Source organism: Phodopus roborovskii, unplaced genomic scaffold (assembly GCF_943737965.1).
Source record: "Phodopus roborovskii unplaced genomic scaffold, PHOROB, whole genome shotgun sequence".
NCBI lineage: Eukaryota > Metazoa > Chordata > Mammalia > Rodentia > Cricetidae > Phodopus > Phodopus roborovskii.
In genome coordinates, this window is record NW_026126511.1 from 29,260,243 (window position 1) to 29,279,188 (window position 18,946).

The 18,946-nt window shown below is 37.7% G+C and overlaps 1 protein-coding gene across 1 annotated transcript in view; it reads left to right on the forward strand.

Moving 5' to 3' along the window:
* The window catches only part of Diaph3 (diaphanous related formin 3), a 435,882-nt gene that overhangs the window by 280,592 nt on the left and 136,344 nt on the right, over positions 1 to 18,946 (forward strand). The window contains exon 25 of the mRNA XM_051195312.1: positions 7,819 to 7,954. Coding sequence (XP_051051269.1) covers positions 7,819 to 7,954 — 136 coding nt within the window. The remainder of the gene's footprint in view (positions 1 to 7,818; positions 7,955 to 18,946) is intronic.

The window sequence follows — 18,946 nt, forward strand, 5'->3', positions numbered from 1 at the left end:
AAAAATATATATAAATAGTCTACTAAAAATGACCACTTAAGAGGAAAGAGAGTAGTAGAAATGTGGCAGTTAAAGCTAAACACACAGTGGACTAGAGTAGAGTGAACTTTATTCTACCTGGAAAGAAACACGTGTTCAATGGAGGTATTCAGAGGAAAATCCAGCAAGACAGTGTGATTGAGGGAAACATGGAACAGAGTGAGACAGTCTTAACTGTTTTGTAGCAGGAGCCCCAAAGAATAGATTGAGGAGAATAAATGAAGTATAATAATCATTGAAAACCGTGCTTAAAATGCTTCCAGATTAAAAACAAACAAACAAAAAACTACAACCAGGCTGGAGAGATGGTTAAGTGGTTTAAGTGTGCATACTGCTTTTACAGAGAATGTAAGTTCAGTTCCCACCACACAATCTAGGCAGGTGAGAGTTACCAGTAACTCCAACTCAAGGACGACCCGATTCCGTTGGCCTCTGTGGCTCTTACAGTCAAACACATGTATCCACAAGCACATACAATATTCTGTGAGTGAAACCACAGGATACCAGAAACAAAGTTTCTTAAAAGCAGAGAATAAGTTATCACTCCAGTAGTTTCATAGATATGCATTACTTCTGGTCAGCAGAGGAAGCCATTAGTAGAAAGTATGTGATGTTAAAACTTAGCTGTTCTTCTAATGTTAATAGTCTTCTAAAATAATGGCAGCTTTTCATATTTATGATGAAACAGAAATTAAGAGTGTATCTGTGCCCTCTTTCACATGTGGAGTTCAGAGAAAAGCCTTAGGTGTCAGGTTTTTGCTTTCTCGCTTGTTTGACATAGGCTCTGTCTTGTTCAGAGTTTGCACACATCAGTTCAGCTCAGCCACAGGATTCAGAAGATTGTTATGTCTTTGCTTCCCAGTTCCCAAGGGAAACACACTGGGATTATAGGTGCTTGGGCTAACCGTGTCCTGCTTTCTTCATGTGATTTCTAGAGATCAGACTCGGGTGGCTGGGCTTGCAGGGCAAATGCTTTAGCCACTGAATCATCTCCCCCTGCCTCAACAGCCTGTTCTAAAAGGGGCTTTAAAAACAGACTGGCAAGGCTTTTCTTCACAGGCCAGACAGTATTTCTGGTTTCTCAAAGTTGGTGAGTTACATACACACCTGTATAGAATAGCATAGCTTTATAAGTATAGCTTTTTTTTTTTTCCCACAAAACTGTATTTATACAACATAATTAACCCACAGTATACAATTGTTCTCTATTTTAAAGGATGTATTTACAGAAGTATTTTTTTTTTAAGAAAGGCTCATGAGGCAAAAGGCATAAGAACAAATTTTTAAAAGAATGAAATATACAATAAAAGTTATTTTGTTTAAAAAAGGACACTTACACAACAGAGTGGTCAGTTGAAAGTTGCTGTGTAGTTGACATGGAAGGGAAATAAAAATATGAATTAAATCCAGGACGTGGCTTAATTAGGTTTCTATTGTTGTGAAAAGACAGAATGATCATGGTAACTCTTAGAACAGAACCACGTAATAGAGGAGGGCTCACAGTATCAGAAGAAAAGCCATTATCATTATGATGGAGAGCATGGCGGCATGCATGCCATGTAGTGCTGGGGCTGAGAGTGTTACATCTTTCAGGCAATAGGAAGTCAACTGACTGTCACATGGAGGGAAGCTTGAGCGAAAGAGACCTCAAAGCCTTCCTTCAATAAGGCTCCTTATAGTGCCAGCCCATTTGGGGGCCATTTTCTTTCAAACCACCATAGGGTATATATTCTCTATATTATAAAATCATTAGGAAAACCTAGAGACCAAGTGTCAGGTGTAAATTCCAAACTATAGTGGAGAATTAGAGCAAGGTATGTGAACAAAGAAAAAACATCAGCATAAAATAAACATATAAGAGGAATAATGCAAGGTAGAAGTAATAAGATAAAAATCACAAGGATGTTTAGATTAAAAAAGAAAATTTTGATTCATGAGAATTAAAGAGCTAGAGTCGTGGGATACAGAAAACGATGACTTGATGCACCATTTAATTTAATGCAAGGAAATACTGGGGGGGAGGTATGTAAATAATAAATTACACTTAATAGCAAAATGTGTTTTCTTCATGAAAACACATACTTCAAAAAAGCATACTTCACCTGAAACACACAAATATTACATATGTGAGATAGTCCCCATTGACAATGTAACTTTTTTGGTGGGGTTGCATGTTTCAAGACAGGGTTTCACTGTGTTGCCCCGGCTGTCCTGGAGCTCACTCTGTTGATCACATTGTCTTGATCCACCAGATCTGGCTTTATCTCTGAGTGCCACAATTGCTGATAAGGTAAATATGGATAAACTATGTGGATAAATCTAATAATTAGCATTATGCTGGAAAAGTTTGTCAATGTTCATTTGGCTGTTGGTAAGCCAGAGAGAAAGATTCTAATACACATAGAAGCTTAAACTCATCAATAAAAGGCTTGTGTTGATGTGTGTGCCTAGTACCCAAACATCTATTAAAGAACATTAAGTTCACGGAAGCAAATTGAAGCTATTATTTAAATAGTTTACCTGACACTATGAAAGCAAGCTCAATAAATTTCTATTGGTTTTATTGGTTGGTCTCATTAACATGAAATTAGAACTTTGAAAGGAAGGAAATGTTGAGCATGTAGTAGTAATTTTGTAAAAGCATATTAAATGATTCTTGTCAAGAGTAAGATCATAGGAAGAACTTAAAACAAAGAGTATGCATCTCCTCAGACCATTCACAAATATTGACTTCAAGTAACTAAATACTGAAGTGTCAAAAACAAGTTCAAACCTTTTGAAGTACAGAAAATACCTTTATTGAAGTACAAAGGATACCTTGAAGACTTAAAAGGGCCAGTGTTGAAGGAAAAGAGACTTTGACTATGTCAATTTTAGAAGTCTTTATGAATAACTGTAAATACTTTTGGGATTATATTTATAAAGCATAAATTGACAAAGGCATGGTGCCCAAAATTTCTAGAGAATTTAACAAGTTTTATAGAGAAAACTCAGTTTCAAAAGAATAAGCAAATAAAATAGGCAGTTCACAGAAGAGGAAATAAATCAGGTTACATGAAATGATACTTGGATGAACTGGTAGCCTGAGGGATATAAGTTAAAGCATGGTGTAAAACCACCTATGCTAGTAACATTAAGACTTTTGATGACAATTTCGGTGTTGCATAGGCTGTGGGTATATAATGGAGGTCAGAGTGTGTATTGGCACACCATTTAAAAGTGTTTTAATGTCTTATAAGTTCAACAACATTCTAGTCCTTTGATTATATAGTTCCACCTCTATGGGGGTGGGAGTTGGTTAGCAGATTATTGTGGTGATGCTTAACATATGAAATAATATTTATAATGTCATCCAGCACTCTTGCATATATGTATTTTAGAACAGAAATAAGAGCTTTAATAAATGTTTTCAGTTTGTATTGGCTCAAGCTTTACTTTCACTTTATAACTGGCTGTCAGTAATTATGGCCACACATGCTAAGTCAACTATGAGACAATGGCAGATAGAGAAATCCACATAAGCTAGGCAAGTAGATATGGTAATTCCAAAACAAACATTCCTTGGCAATACTGCTTCAATGTATACATGTGTCATCATACATGTGTCGTCATGTATGAATATGCATAAGGAAGATGGGTTAAGAAGAGTGGATTGTGGGAAAAAGAAACAAATATTCAGGAATAAAACTATTTCTTGCTTGAGGGAAATAAATAGAAAAGACAGTATCTAATAATAATTCACAGCTTATGTAAGAATTACATTAACTTCTCAAATTATATTGTGCAAATTCCACTTTAATGACTGGATACATTTCAATGTGAATATTTACTAGAGTTTCTAATTCCAGATATAACTGCCACACCCTCTTAGAGGAATTTAAAAAAAAAAAATCAAAGGTACTTTTCAAGATCTATAAAAATAATGTTTTCCTTTAGAAATACAGTCTGCAGTAGTTCCCAAAGCCATTTTGTTTTAGGGAAAATGCAATATTGATTTTTCACTTAAAAGTTCAGCTCTTTTAAAACTGATTTTATTCTGATTATTATCTTAGATAAAATGGCTTCTTACATCTGTAAATTCCAAATGCAAAGCTTGTAAGGAAGGTTGAACCAGAAATATCAACTGGTTAGCCAGAAATCACTAATTCGAAAAAGTAATCTTATACATAACCTCATGTAAACAATTAGCAAATTTGTACCACCACGTACTGCATTCAACTACATAATGCTACAAGACAATAAACATCAGGTAGATGGGTCACAGTAAACAGGGAAATCTCTGTTCTAGGTCTAACGCTGTCTGATGACATTCTTAGTCTTCTTGGTTAGTGGAAGTTCATGGTCTATTTGTACAATCTAAAGGATTCGTCTAATAATCACAAGGATGTTGGGTCAGAGAGATGGGCAAGGAATGGCTGTTAAGTGGGCTAAAAAATATCCCATGATAAATTGTAAGTAGGCAGTGGACCTGAAACATTCTCCAAATTGATTGGAATTCTAGTGAAACTGATCAGCCTTGTGAAGAAGGTTCCACGTAAGGTATGGTTCTTTGCAAGAACTTGTATTATACACCTTAACTCTTTTTACTTTATTACCCCTATCTCTTTCCATCTCTAAAACTCAGCAACTTGGTGAGCACTTTGTAAAAGGTGAGCCTGAAATGTTCTTGCATGGAGCGGAGCATCAATTAGTGTCTTAATGTTCTGCTGCTGTGAAGAGACTCCACAAAGATGACAACGCTTATAAAAGGAAGTGTTTAATTTGGGGCTTCCTGATACTTTATAGTATCAGTTCATTATTATTATCATGGCAGGGAGCTTGACTGCTAGCATGTTACTGCAGCAGTACCTGGAAGCTAAGTCCTGATTCCCAGGCAGAAAGAGACAGACTGGGCTTGCAAAGGGCTTTTGAAACCTCAAAGCCCACCCCCAGGTACATATTTCCTCCAGCAAGACCACACCTACTCCAAGGTCACACTCCCTCCTCCTAATCTTTTCAAATAGTGCCACTTCCTGATGACTAAGCATTCAAGTATATTCACCTATGTGGGCCATTGTTATTCAAAACTCAATTAGCCAGCTCCTTGACTTTTACACTTCAGCTGTAATCAAACCACAGGTAGGCTTTATTTTGTGTAAAGTAATTTCATAGCTGCTGTGATATTGGGTTTTTGTTTTCATGATTTTGGCCTCTTCTGTTTGTGATTATTTTGTTATTATTTCTTTGATTGTAAGCACATGATATTTCCCCCTTATCCCTCTTCCCCCTGAATCCCCCATTGTTCTCTTTCAAAGTCATGCCCTCTGTTTTAATTGTTGTCATATACATATGGCCTTTTCCCCCTTTTTAATTTTTAATATTTTTTCATTTTTAGACATCAATTCCAGTTCCCTCTACCTCCCATGCCCCCCACATTACCCCCTTATCCCATACCCCATCCACTCTCCAGGGAGGGTGAAGCCTTCAATGAGGGATCATCAAAGTCAGTCAAATCTCTCTAGGCTAAGGGAGTATCCCTCCATGGGGAATGGGCTCCCAAAGTCCATTCCTGCACTAGGGATACATCCTGGTTCCATTGTCAGAGGTACCATGGACTCCCCAGGCCTCCTAACTGATCTACATTCAGGTCAACTGTCTCTGTGGGTTTTTCCAGCCTGGTCTTGACCCCTTTGTTCATCACTTCTCCCTCTCTGCAACTGGATTCCAGGAGGTTGGCTCAGTGTTCAGCTGTGGGTGTCTGCCTGAGCAAATTGGGAGCAGGCTGGGTTAAGGGGGAGAAAAGAAGTCAGGAGAAAAAGGAGGGGAAATGACAAGTGGAGAGGAGAACATGAGGGAGCAGGAGGATTGAGTCAGGGGAAGAACAGAGGAGAGCAAGAAAAGAGATACCATGATTGAGGGAGCCATTATAGGTTTAAAGAGAAATCTGGCACTAGGAAAATGTCCACAGATCTACATGGATGACCCCAACTAACAACCTAAGCAATAGTGGAGAGTATACCTTAAATGCCCTTCTCTGACAATAAGATAACTAATTTATGTGCCATCCTAGAGCCCACATATGGCCTTATTTAAAAGAAAAGGAAGTTCCGGTGCACTTGGGTGGTGTGGTGAGAGAGGAAAACGGGGAGAGAAGCAGACAGTGGAGACGTAACAAGCAATGGTAATCCCTAAACTAGCTGTTGGAAAGAAGGATGTTTCAAATACTCCTTTTTCTGACTGATAATACCTATATTTCATGTTTCTGTTTTTGTATATATTTTCTGCCCTGTCTATCAGATAGACTTTCATCTTCTTCCTTCCCCGTATCCTTTCTTCTTCTATCCCCTCCTCCCATTCTCCGTTTAGCATCTCATTCAAGTATATATTGAAATTGATAGTGAGTGGGTTAATATTTTGTGTTTCTTCCTTAAGAGTTTTCCGTTCATGATTCTTATCAATAATATAATTTACTTTGAAATTTTTAATAAACAACTTACATTATCTCTGGAGTTTAAAAAGATGGTCAAATATTAAGAGATAGCTCAGTCAGACAAATGTTTGCCTCTCAAGCCTGTTACCTGCGCTTCTATCTAATCAGACATGCAGAAGCTGGGTATAGCACAGTGGCCAGTGCCTTTAATCCTGGTGCTGAGAAGGCAGAGACTGGTAGGTCCCCAGAACTTGCTGCTTTGCCCTGGAACTCATTTGTGAGTCAGCATGACCAGATTGCTAGGCTCCAGTTTCAATGGGAGATCCTGTCTTAAACAATCAGGGTGAGAGCTATTGAGTAAGATAACTGTCATCAGAATCTCATGCCCACATTCTTGGTTGTGCTCATGAATAGAAACATTTACACACAAACGCCATACACACAAGTACAGAAATGAGTGGTTATACTGTTCAATGCTTGTGTTAGGATCTGTGCGGTTAATCCCAAACACTGCAACAAACAATGAGAAGACAAATGGCTTGGGGATGTAGTTCATTTGGTAGAACTCTTGCCTGGTGTACAGTAGCCCTGGGTTCAATTTCTAGAGCTGCATTTAAAAGAAAAACACTAGGCTCCTTACTTAATAGATTAATTGTAGACTTTTAAAATATTGTTGGTATTTAACTTGGAGCCTGTGTATTTTCATTGACACTTAGATAAAACACAGTCTGTTTGTTTGTAATATGATGCCATGCTGTTTGTTGGTACTTACAAAATTCTACCTTTACCTGCTGACTCTCACTGATGCCACATGAGAGGCATTTCTTGATTGCTATAAAACTTAGAAATAAGAAATTAATTAACTAATCACATATCCATTGAGATCTTCTTTTCATTAGCATGTTATTGGTTTTGATCAACAGTCGCAGGATCTGGCTTTGAGACCTCTCATTCTTATGCACTTAAAGTCTGGGCTTCTGACCATTCAGTGGAGATCTCATCCCTCATCTGTCATTTCTTCAGCTGCTTCCCTTACAGTTGAAATACTTACAGGAGAGAAAAAACAGGAGACTCTTCAAGGCTTTCTTTATGTGTTAAAAAGCAGATTTGATTTGTGTATTAAATGTCTATTTACTTTTAGTTTCTGTCTCTTCCTTTTTAGGTAATTCCATTTACATGCAGGTGCTTTAACCCTAACAGGGTGTTTATAGGTACATACTTACAAGGCTTTGTGTGTATGAAGTAAGTATGAACTTAACTGCTCCCTGAAAAGCAATCACTCATGGTTGTGCCTTGTATGTGATTTTAAATTGCTTTCGGGTGGAATCACTGGTTAAAATTAATCATTTCTCAAAATTCCTTTGTATCAGCAAGCGATAAAGGAAAACATCAGAAAGAGGGAATCGGCAGAAAAGGACAAACGTGCCAGAATAGCTAAAGAGCTAGCAGAGAAACAGCGCCTGGAACGCCAGCTCGAGAAAAAGCGCTTACTCGAAATCAAAACTGGTGAGTCTTGTCCAGTTCCCCGCTCGTGGCTCATGCTGTGGACACATAACATCCATGTGGTGCTTCTTTAACATTTCACTGTATGTGGTGAACAAAGAAATACGACTGTGTGTTTCTTTAAGTAGCCATAGAGCAGATGTTTCCTCAAGGGCCTTCCTCTCTTCATTTTCCACATGTGTCTTCTTCTAGTGTTGATCCCCTGGAGGACTTGTAGGTCAAGCATATTCTCTCTCCTTCACTATTACTTGGGTAGCAAGTCTGCAACAGTGCTGGTCTGTTAATACATTTACATCCATAAGCAACTGAACGGGGAAATTCTAGAGAATACGGACCGGTTTCTTCCCCTGAATGAAGCACAGGAGAGAGAAAATGTGACAGAGGATACTGATTAAAATAGACTTAAAGTGGGCTGGGACTGTCATTCTTGTTTGATGTGCCTGAGCTGGAGGCTGAGTTCAGCCCCTGTAACTGAAGAGAGAAGAAAGGAGGGACTAAGTTGGGGTGGGAGGATTGATAGAGAGGACAAAAGAGACAGGGAGACTGGAGCGACAGCTTCCCATTGTAATCCCTACAAATAACTGAGGAAAAAGAAAATTTTGGATACTTGATTTCTTCTAGACATGACAGTATTGTTGTCAGCATAGGTTATTATCCTTCAGGCAGTCATGCTGAAACTTCACAGACAAAAAGACAGTATGTCTGGGGTTTCCGTAAAAATAGCCTGGGGTGACTGAGATGTAGGGGCTCTGTAGATGAAACAGGAGTGTCTAAAGCTTGGGAAAGTACTAGCGAAGGGATGTGCCCACTGTGCTGTTTTCTCTACTTACTTTATAGTATGCTTTCTAATTGTAATGGAACCTTTTGCAAAAAACTGGAAAAATTTGACCACAGCCTTACATAAACATATATATGTATTTTACAATGTTAGAGGGTAATATTCTGCTTTTTTATTTATCTCACATTATTATTACTTCTTAGATTTGGTACTACTTCTTAGTTTCCTAATAAGAGACAAAAGATGTGGATCCAGTTGGGAGAGGAGTATGGGGGAGGGGAAACCATAATCAGAATATATTTAAAAAACAAAAAAAACTATTTTCAGTTTAAAAAAAAAAAAGATACCAGGGAAGCATCATATTAAGTTGTTATTTCATTATCAACCTTAACAATTGGGCTTCACCCCCCCCCCCCAAGCCTCTAAGGATTGAAGGTTTTAATATAAAACCTATCAGCTTTACTGCTAAATCCTGGTAACTCACAATTCAGGACAAGAAATACACCTGTTGTGTCTCCCCGCCCCCACCCCCGCCCCCACACTGGGAAGAGGGGTGCTGCTACCCTACTCTCTTTCCTTGCATTTTGATAGGCATACTTTGTTTAGAAGAAAAATGAGTATAGTATTGTACCACAATGGGTTTCTTCTAAAAAGGACAAGTCATCTAAGTCTAATCCCATACTGATTTTAGAAATTCAGAAAATGTTCAAACAATATCTGAAAGTGTCACCAAACCTGAGAGTCAGGAAAGTGTCCTGTCGACTGTTCAAATGCACTTCTGGAATAATCATAACTTAAAATCTTAGCCTAATTTGTGTTGCATCATTATATTGTTTGAACGTTTGTTCGCCTAGTTAAAAGTCACCTAGCTGATTTTTGATGGCAGATGGGCTATACTGTTTAGGTTTGGCCTGAGGGACTGTAACAGAAAGCCTTTCACATTTGCTATTGTATCAGTTTGTAATATTGAAATCTGTCAGAACGTGTTTTAATGAACTTTCCAATAGATTACTAATGATATTCCCTGTTTTATTTCTCTGCACTTTAATTTCCATTTTTAATGACCAAATTTATCTTTCCAGCTTCAAAGAATTACTTAATGCAATATACAATTCACCTAAACAAGCATAGATCAGAAGATAACTAGCCATATTTGTCTACAGGAATCACTGTTAACATTTAGGTACATTGTCCAATCAGTACCTTTGAATACAAACTGCAGCACTAGGGAATATGCACCTTAATGTCCGCATCATCTTACTAAACATTGAGTACTTCATGTTATTCTTAATCTGAAAAACCTTCCCATTGGTTACACTGGATATATCACACCTAATTTGGCTTACACTATTCAGTAAGGAAGTAATACAATTGCTTTTTCTGACTTTTCAGTGTTATCAATATAGTTGACTCACATAGTCAAAAAAGGTATGAAGTAATTTATTAAAGCACAGAGTAGAAAATGATGTATTTAAGACTTGTGATGCATGTTGCCAAATATACTGCCAGAAATGTTCCAATTTTCCCCAACTTTCCACATCAAACTATGGTTGTGCTTTGGTTGCAGATGCTCATTCTTATGAGATTTTGACTATTTGTTTGGTTAAAAAGTTATTTTTTAATTTTTATTTGTTTTTCTTCCAATAGTAGTGAAGATGGTTATTTTAAAAGTACTTAGAGTTAATTGATATTTCCAAATTTACAAACTATATTGTGTTAAACTTTTTTGTTGGTTAACATATTAGCCAATTGTAAATAATTAAGTTTCTTCTTAAATATCTTAAAATTATTCTCATTTTATGTTTTGGTCGTGCTTACATGTGTATGCATGTGTGAAATATATGTTCTGTTGTCCTACAATATTTTTCCTTAATTTCTTTCTATCACATATATATTGATGCCCAGTCTCAAAAATCAAAAAAGTAAAAGTGAAAAACTCATTGCGTTTCTTATCATGGAGCCCATTATATTTGTTAGATTATTTTTTAACAATTATTCCTTGGTGTTCTTTCCAAGATATAGTATGCAAATAATGACAAATGTGTCTAAATAAGTGAAATATATCCACCCAGTAGGATTTCTTAAACCCCTTTGATTTATTAAGGATATAGCACACATTTTGATATTTTCTAGGGGAGTTCCATGTTCTCCTGAGCCTGGCCTGGGTAATATCGATTGGTAAAAATCTCATTAAACCAGACACAACTAGTATCAGAATGCAGGACTTTTCCTTTTTCCTTTTTTATTTCTTTCTCTATGTTTTTCTTTATTGTGTGTGTATGCGTACACACAAATACACACACACACACACACACACACACACACATTTTTCCCCTTTCTTTTTACTCTACAGATTCTATTCATATATATTGTGGCTTCTAGCTTAGTGCTTTTATGAGGTTCGTGAGTATGAGGTTCGTGAGTTGGTCTTGGCATCTGTACCTGTCTCTTGTACCTTTTCTAGGGCTCTTTTCCTTCTGTTTGTTTGATTTATACTATTTTGATGTATTAGCATTTTGCTTTTCTCTCGTGTTATATTTTAGTATTATCCCTTAGAAGCCCATTTGGTTTCTAAAGAGACACAGAAAGTGGGGGAATCTGGATAGGAAGGGGGGTAGTGAGGGACTGGAGAAAATAGAGGGACGGGAAACCATAATCAGGTTATATCATGTTTTAAATAAATTTCCAAATGTAATAATAATTACCAGTAGATAAAGTATACATAAAATTGAAAGCTATGTTGTGAGAAGGCTACCTTTGAAGTAATTGTATCTTTTGAAGACATTTGGAGATTTGGGAGATTTGGTTAAAGAATGTACAGACATAAACCAATCTAGTTGGCATTTAAAAAGTTTTCTCACCCAAGTCAACAAAGCTGTCTTCTAAAATGAGTAATAAATGATACTTATTCTGATTATTTTTCCTATTTAACATTTTTTTGTTTTTGATTGTTTGTTTGTTTTTTCTTCAAGACCACGTTTCTCTGTGGCTTTGGAGCCTGTCCTGGAACTCACTTTGTAGACCAGGCTGGCCTCGAACTTATAGAGATCCTCCTGCCTCTATCTCCCCAGTGGTGGGATTAAAGGCATGTGCCACCACTGTCCGGCCTTTTAAAGGTAACACAATTGTTAATTCAGAGTCATCATCCTTTGAAAATAACCAACATTATGAAATGAATCATGTAGTAATAAAAAGTATTTGTTTCTTGTTCGCTGTTCTTTTCTAAGTGATTCCAGCATACAGTTACTTTTTCTAATATCTATAGAATAAAATTTTTCTGAAATTATTATTTTACAGCATTTGAAGGCTTTCTGGAATGGAAATACAAATTACTTTGTTTATCTTCCCAGCATTTGATTTCATTCTTGGAGCAAATACATTGGGTAATAAGTACTTGTCTTTTATGGTGACAAGTTTGAGCTCCAGCACTGTGTTAACAAAATATGTTGTGCTTTTCTCTTATTGTTCTACTAGTGTAGTTAAGAATTTACCATATAAGTCACTGTTCATTGATTCATTCATCGATAAGCAGGGTTTTCCCTCTATTTAATATGTAGGTAACTCTTCATTGATTCATTCATCAATGAGCAGGATTTTCCCCACTATGAAGAGATGATAACTGGGGATGAGCAATGTCTCTTTCTATTTTTTTTTTTTTTTTTTTGTTAACAGAAATTTAACATTTAACTAAGTAAATCAGACAACCAAGTGCGTAAGTTCACATCGCAGTTTTTGTGAAGTAAAATAGGATGGGATGAGGCTGGCAGGGATCTGGTATTGGCAGAGTTTGGTTTTATAATACAAGGAAAGTATTGCCTGCATCTCAAATTTCTGATCCTAAATTTTGGTTAATGAAAGTCCCCAGCAATTGACACTGTTTCTGACTGATGTGTTTGCTTCGGGATTAGCGAGCTTATGTTTCTGTGATTTGCTGTATTGCTTATGTACTTTATACATTTAAGCATATTTTTCTGAAGACCAATTCAGGATTTGTATGAAGTTTTTCGTTGCAGATATTGCTTTGGTGTAGAATATACTACTTAAAGCACTGTAGTCATCTTTAGCCTGGCCGTGCTGGTATAAAAAGATTAAACGTGTGAATTACTGGGTTTACTTTAGTATTTGTTACTACTTTGGAACAAGAACATTTTATTTCAACTTATTTTTGTGTATAAGACACAACCCCTGGGATGACTGAGCAAGAGAATACTCATGCAACCCCACTATAAGCACACATGGGCCTTCTTCCTATAGATTTTCATGGGCTTAGTATTTCCACCAGGCAAAAAGAACTGAGTTTTTCACAGATATACAACACTCTAGTCACTGATATGGTGGAGTAATTAAACCCTGTTCTTCCTTACCGACCATCCTTGATGACTGCCCTTGGCAGGAGAATGGGCAGCTATGTTCAGATCTACTTGCGCTCATTATCTCTGTCCTTTCAGAACGGGGCTTTGTTAATAGGATGAAAGTAAAACTGTCAGCTAGATCTCCTCCAAAGGGAAACAGAATGTGAAAAATCCCTTTGAGTAGTAAGTCTGAAAACAAGAGTCTAGACTCTTCCTTTATCATTTCCTCCTGTTAAAAAGTCACATTCTCCTGTTTCTTTCTTAGACTTAGACGCTGGAGTTTTCAGATCCTCACATAGGAACTTTCAACATTCTTTATTTAATCCCAGTGTGAATATAGAATAGTGTTTAAATTTGAATTATTTTAATTTAGGAAGTACTTAAATAAAACACATCTAGGTAACATATTGAACATGGATGCCAGTATTGAGTTATTTAAAGTACACAGCTAGTACGTGCACTTATGTCATCATTTTTAGAGACACAGATGGGAATAATAGATTTATGTAATTTTATACAACTTTTTCCAAACTCCATTTCTATTCTTAATCATACAAACAAATAGGGCATTTGATAATAGCATTCAAATGTTATGCTTTAAGATTTCCTGCGTGTGTAAGATGATTCACATAATTTTCAGTAGCACATCACAATGGCCTTGAAATGGACTCAGTGTTGTATAATTACATTTTGTGGAGGAAGTAAATAAGAGATTATTTAATGGAGCAATAAAAACTATACTAGCATCCCCTATATTTTAGTCTTTAGGTTACAATTTGTCTATTATTTATTAGGCTTAAATGTCTCATTTGGTGCAGCTTCAGTCTATTAAATAACAGATAATTAGCTTTTAGGAATTCGTTGTTTACCCACACGGCCAAAACTGCTCCTTTGTTTTCCACTCCACAGTTTAGAACAGCTAAACAATTAGGCATCCATTTTAGAGGAAATGCATATTGCATAAACACCACTTAGGAATGTCTCTGCAGTCTCAACAGATAAGCAATTTATTTTTGTGTTTGCTTTCAGAAAGGCTTTGACAGTTACCCTCTCCTCTATAGATGCCATAAAACTGAGATTATTTTTCCATAATTGTGCAGATTCCAGTCTTTTGTTTTTGGGTTTTTTTTTTTTTTTTTTTAGTAGTGATTTCACTTTTCTAATGTTATCGGTGAGGGATGCGTATAAATAAGCCAAAGGCTGTAGTCATTTCCCTGTGTAGGATGGTAGAACAAATTACATTGGGTTGGCTTGGGTGCATTTCTCATTTCTTCCATCCATCTTTTATAGAACAGTAGTAATAACTACTTTTTATTAGCCTTCATTGATCATGCTTAATTTTCCACATGTGCGATATTTAAAATAAACTTGAGACTTTTCATCAAAACACTCAATTTACTTGCACACAGTTTTTGAAGGCAGTGAAGTCCAGGCTCACATCATCTTATTAAAGGTCATCTTTTTAGCATCATGTTATTCCTTGACAACTGATGATTTAACCATGACCCCGGGGAGAGAAAAGAACCAAAGTAATACTAGTAATTGGTGATCCTAGACTTTACCTACATAAGAATACTGAAAATTGTTCTGTGACCCTAGCAGAGAGGGAAAACTGTCTTTCTTGTACCGTTGTTAGTGGTTTTGAAACAGATTTATCTCTCCCTTTGTATTAGCAAATTGTGAGTATTTATCTTAGGCATGCTTCTCTGTGTTACCAGAAGCTCCATTTTAGTTTTCATGATTGAAGATTTGTGTCAGTATTAAGGATTGAGAGGATCATATCAGCAAAGTCTCACTCGCTTCTTAGGGGACCCTGGCACAGGGTCCAGCAGAGTCCTGTCCTCAGTAATCCTATGGGAGATGAATATAGCCCCCATCTTTTGATGTTAATTCCAAAATTGGAGGTACAGAACTTAGAGAGTAGTGAGTTTACGAAGAGGCGCAAATGCAGCACGCCCTGAAATGCCTTTTCTACCTCTAGCATTTCAGCCACATGACATTTTTCCTTCTGATGTTGTCACCCGAACTCTGCAGTGGGAACCCTCGAGTGTTTGTTGGAAAGTTTACACATGTTTCATTTGTGCGCAGGAATTCCTTTTATGCGAATGGTGTAGTTTCAATTATGGAGATTCATTAAGAATGCATCTTTGTACACACGTAAACATATTGGTGCCATGTAGCTGCTTAAGGTTCACATACCTACCATTCTTTGCTCCTTCCAATAAGCTCCAGGAAAACAAAAAAGCCAATATTAGCTCTCTTCGAAAGCAATTAGCCATGTTCAGCACAAGATAGCCTGAAATTGATTTCTTCCTTTCTTCTTCACTCCCCATTCTCATTTCCTTTCTCCCATCCCTGCCAGCTCTCTTCTCTCTTCTCGGTCTCCCCAGGCCCCCTGATCCTCATCTCTGCCAGACTCACTCATACTAATGGGTTTACCACTCTTCTGTGAAATGAGTGAGATGAATTCACAAAAGAGTGAATCTAAATCCAGGAATGTTTCCACTACCTTTGTCCTGAGATGTGTAAGTGTGTAAAATGCTGGGAAAGGAAAAGCTAATGCTAAGTAATATTAATGTCCAAATTCTTTGGGTGTCAAACCTGAAGTCGGCTGATAGGATGTCCCACAAAATGTGACTATCCGCTGCTGAGATACATTTGGTTAGAGGAATGCTGTTCTGATTACAGTTGGTGTGCTATGTTTTGCAGCATGCCTGTACCTTTCCTCCTTTCCTATATTTCTCTTTGGTCTACATCATCACACAACAGGAGACAAGCTTTTGCTGCAGAGGTATCATATATGATACTGAGGATTTGATTGCAGTTTGTTTCTCTTGAGCTGTTTATATCATCCACTTTACCTTAACTATGAAAATTACTACTTCTGTGTTTATTTCTAGTTTCTTCTTGCCATAATTATCCTTTCCCCATGTAGTGGAACTTAAATTTAGGGCATATTGAATGCTGGATAAACACTATCTCTTTCTTTCTCTTCATCCTTCCTACCCCTCCCTCCCTCCCTTCCTCCCTTCCTCCCTCCCCCCCTCCTTCCCTCCCTCCCTCCCTCCCTCTCTCCCTCCCTCCCTCCCTCTCTCTCTGTTTTACTTTATGTATGAGTGCTTTTTTTCTACATGTATTTAAGTGCAATCTTTGTATTCCTGATGCCCACAGAGGCAGAAGATGCTAGAAAAGGATGTTGGATCCCGTAGAACTGGAGTTACAGACTGTTTTGAACCACTGTTTTGAACCTGTGTTCATAACCAAATAACCATACCCAGGTCATCTACACGAGAAACAAGTGCTAGCCTTCTCCCTTTTATTGAAAATGGATTTTCTCCCACAGAATATACCCTGATTGCAGTTCCTCTTCCTCTCCTCTTCCCATCTCTTCCACGTCCCCACCCCTAGTCCAGATTCATTCCCTTTCTTTAAACAGAGTTTTCTTCGTGGCACCCGTTCACAAGAAACACACACAGAGACTTAGGATTTTTTATGAAAGTTTGGCCTTAGTTTAGGCTTGTCCCTCCAGGTCTTATAATTTAAACTAACCCATTTGTATTAATCTATAGTTTGCCTTATGGGGTGGCTTTTTACCTCTCTTCGATCATGCACCTCCTGTTTCCTCTCCATATCTTGCACCTAGATTCATCTCCTCCTCCCCCTCTTTACCTGGAAGTCCTGACTAACCTCTTCCTGCCTAGGCTATTGATCATTCAGTTATTTATTAAACCAATCAGAAGGTGCCTTGGCAAAGATACTTCTTCACAGTGTACAAAACAATTATTCCACGTACCTTTCTGCCTCACATTAGAAAATAAACAGGCTTCTGATGCATAATAATAAAATACAGTAAGTAACACATTGGAGTTGAACAAAACAAACAGATGGGCGAGCACTCAGGGAAAGGCACAAGAATCAGAGACCCACTTGTTTGCATCCTCAAGAATCCCATAAAAACACCGAACTCGAATTTGTAATATACTGGTGCAGACCTGTGCAGGCTCCTTCAGTCTCCCTGAGTGCATGGGTGCTTCCCTGGGCTTTGTTTTCTTGGTCTCCTCTATGCCCTCAGGCTCTTCCACTCCCTCTGCCTTCTCTTCACAGTTCCCTCAGTGCTCAGGGAAGAGATTTAGTAGATAAATCTGCCTAGGTCAAAAGTTTACTGGGGTCTTTCACTCCGTGCATAATGTCTGGGTGACTGCTAAGCCATCTCCCCAGCACCCCGAACTCTCTCCTCATTTTGTTTTATCTTTATTGTGACATATGGTCTCAATAAGTTGCCTAGGCTGACCTTAAACAATGTTTGAATATGAGACCTTCCTGCCTCATCCTCCCAAGTAGCTGGGATTATATGCATGTATTACCTGATCTCCCAAGGTTTGGCGGACTGCATGCTGTGAACTATGATTCACTTCCACTCATTTGCCCTGTTGAGTGTATTTTTCTGAACAAAACTTGTATTTGGTATTAGCTTAGTTCTTATAACATTAAGGTCATGCAATATAACATGTATGCTTATTTCACCTGCTTTAATACACATTGATCAAGAGCGTGGTGTTAATCATTCTTTTATTTCCTAGGACCTGTCAGTCACTTGTATGTGCATATACACTAGATACCACAGGAGAGTCTTGATAAAAAGTAGATGAATAATTATAAATACCTAGAGGATTATGAAACCTATCTTCTATTTTGTGTTCAGTTTAACACATCATTATTTATATGAGAAGTTAAAATACACATCAAGCTATGAGCCTAGAGTCAAACCAGTCAGTAACTGTATTCACAGTTTTGGTGGAAAGTGTTCATGCCAGTTACTTGACATCTGTATCTACAGCTGTTTCTATGCTCCATAAAGTTAAAATATCTGTTTTCTAATCCTTTAGAAAACACCAACTGATTCGTGAAATAAATCAATAATCTATCCTTTGAGTTTGGTGATTTTTTTTCTGTCTGTTCCTTATTTTAAAAAAAATATTTTTCATTTTACAAACCTATCCCAGCTCCTCTCCCCCCCTTCTCCTGCCTCCCCCCTTCTCACTATCATAGGGGGAAAGAACTTCCTTGGGGAGTCAAGAAATGTCTGGGTACCAACTTGAGGGAGGACCAAGCCCCTCCCCCTGTATCAAGGCTGAGGACTGTATCCCACCATAGGAAATAGGCTCCAAAAAAACTAATTCATGCTCCCTGGGATAGTTCCTGGTGCCACTGTCATGACCCCCCCACACCTCCATCAACTGGTCAAGTTACATAACTGTCACCCACATTCAGAGGGTCTAGTTTTATCCCATGGAGGTTCCCCAGATGTCAGTCCATAGTCCATGAGTTCCCACTAGCTCAGGTCAGCTTTCTCTGTCTTGGTCTTGACATCCTTCCGCCTTGTTCATATAATCCTTCCTCTCTTCAACTAAACTCCAGGAACTCAGTCCAGTGCTTGGTTGTGGATCACTGAATCTGCTTCCATCAATTATTGCATGTAGGTTCTATGATGACAATTAGGAACATCACTAATCTGATTATATGGAAAGCAATCTTCAGACACCCTCTCCACTATTGCTAGGAGTCTGAGCTGGGGTCTGCCTTGTGGTCCTTGTGGATTCCTGAAAGTTTCTCTAGCACCAGGTTTCTCCTTAAGATTTTGGGGTTTTGTTGTGTTATTATCTATTTATTTATTTATATTTTGTTGTTGTGTTTTTTGTTTGTTTGTTTGTTTGTTTTTCCCCCAAGAAAGGTTTTTCTTTGTAGCCCTGACTGACTTACAACTCATTCTGTATCCCAGGCTGACCTTGAACTCAAAAGATCCACCTGCCTCTGGAGTAAAGAGTATTTTTTTCCCCTTTATCAAGCCATACATTTGCAGAATGA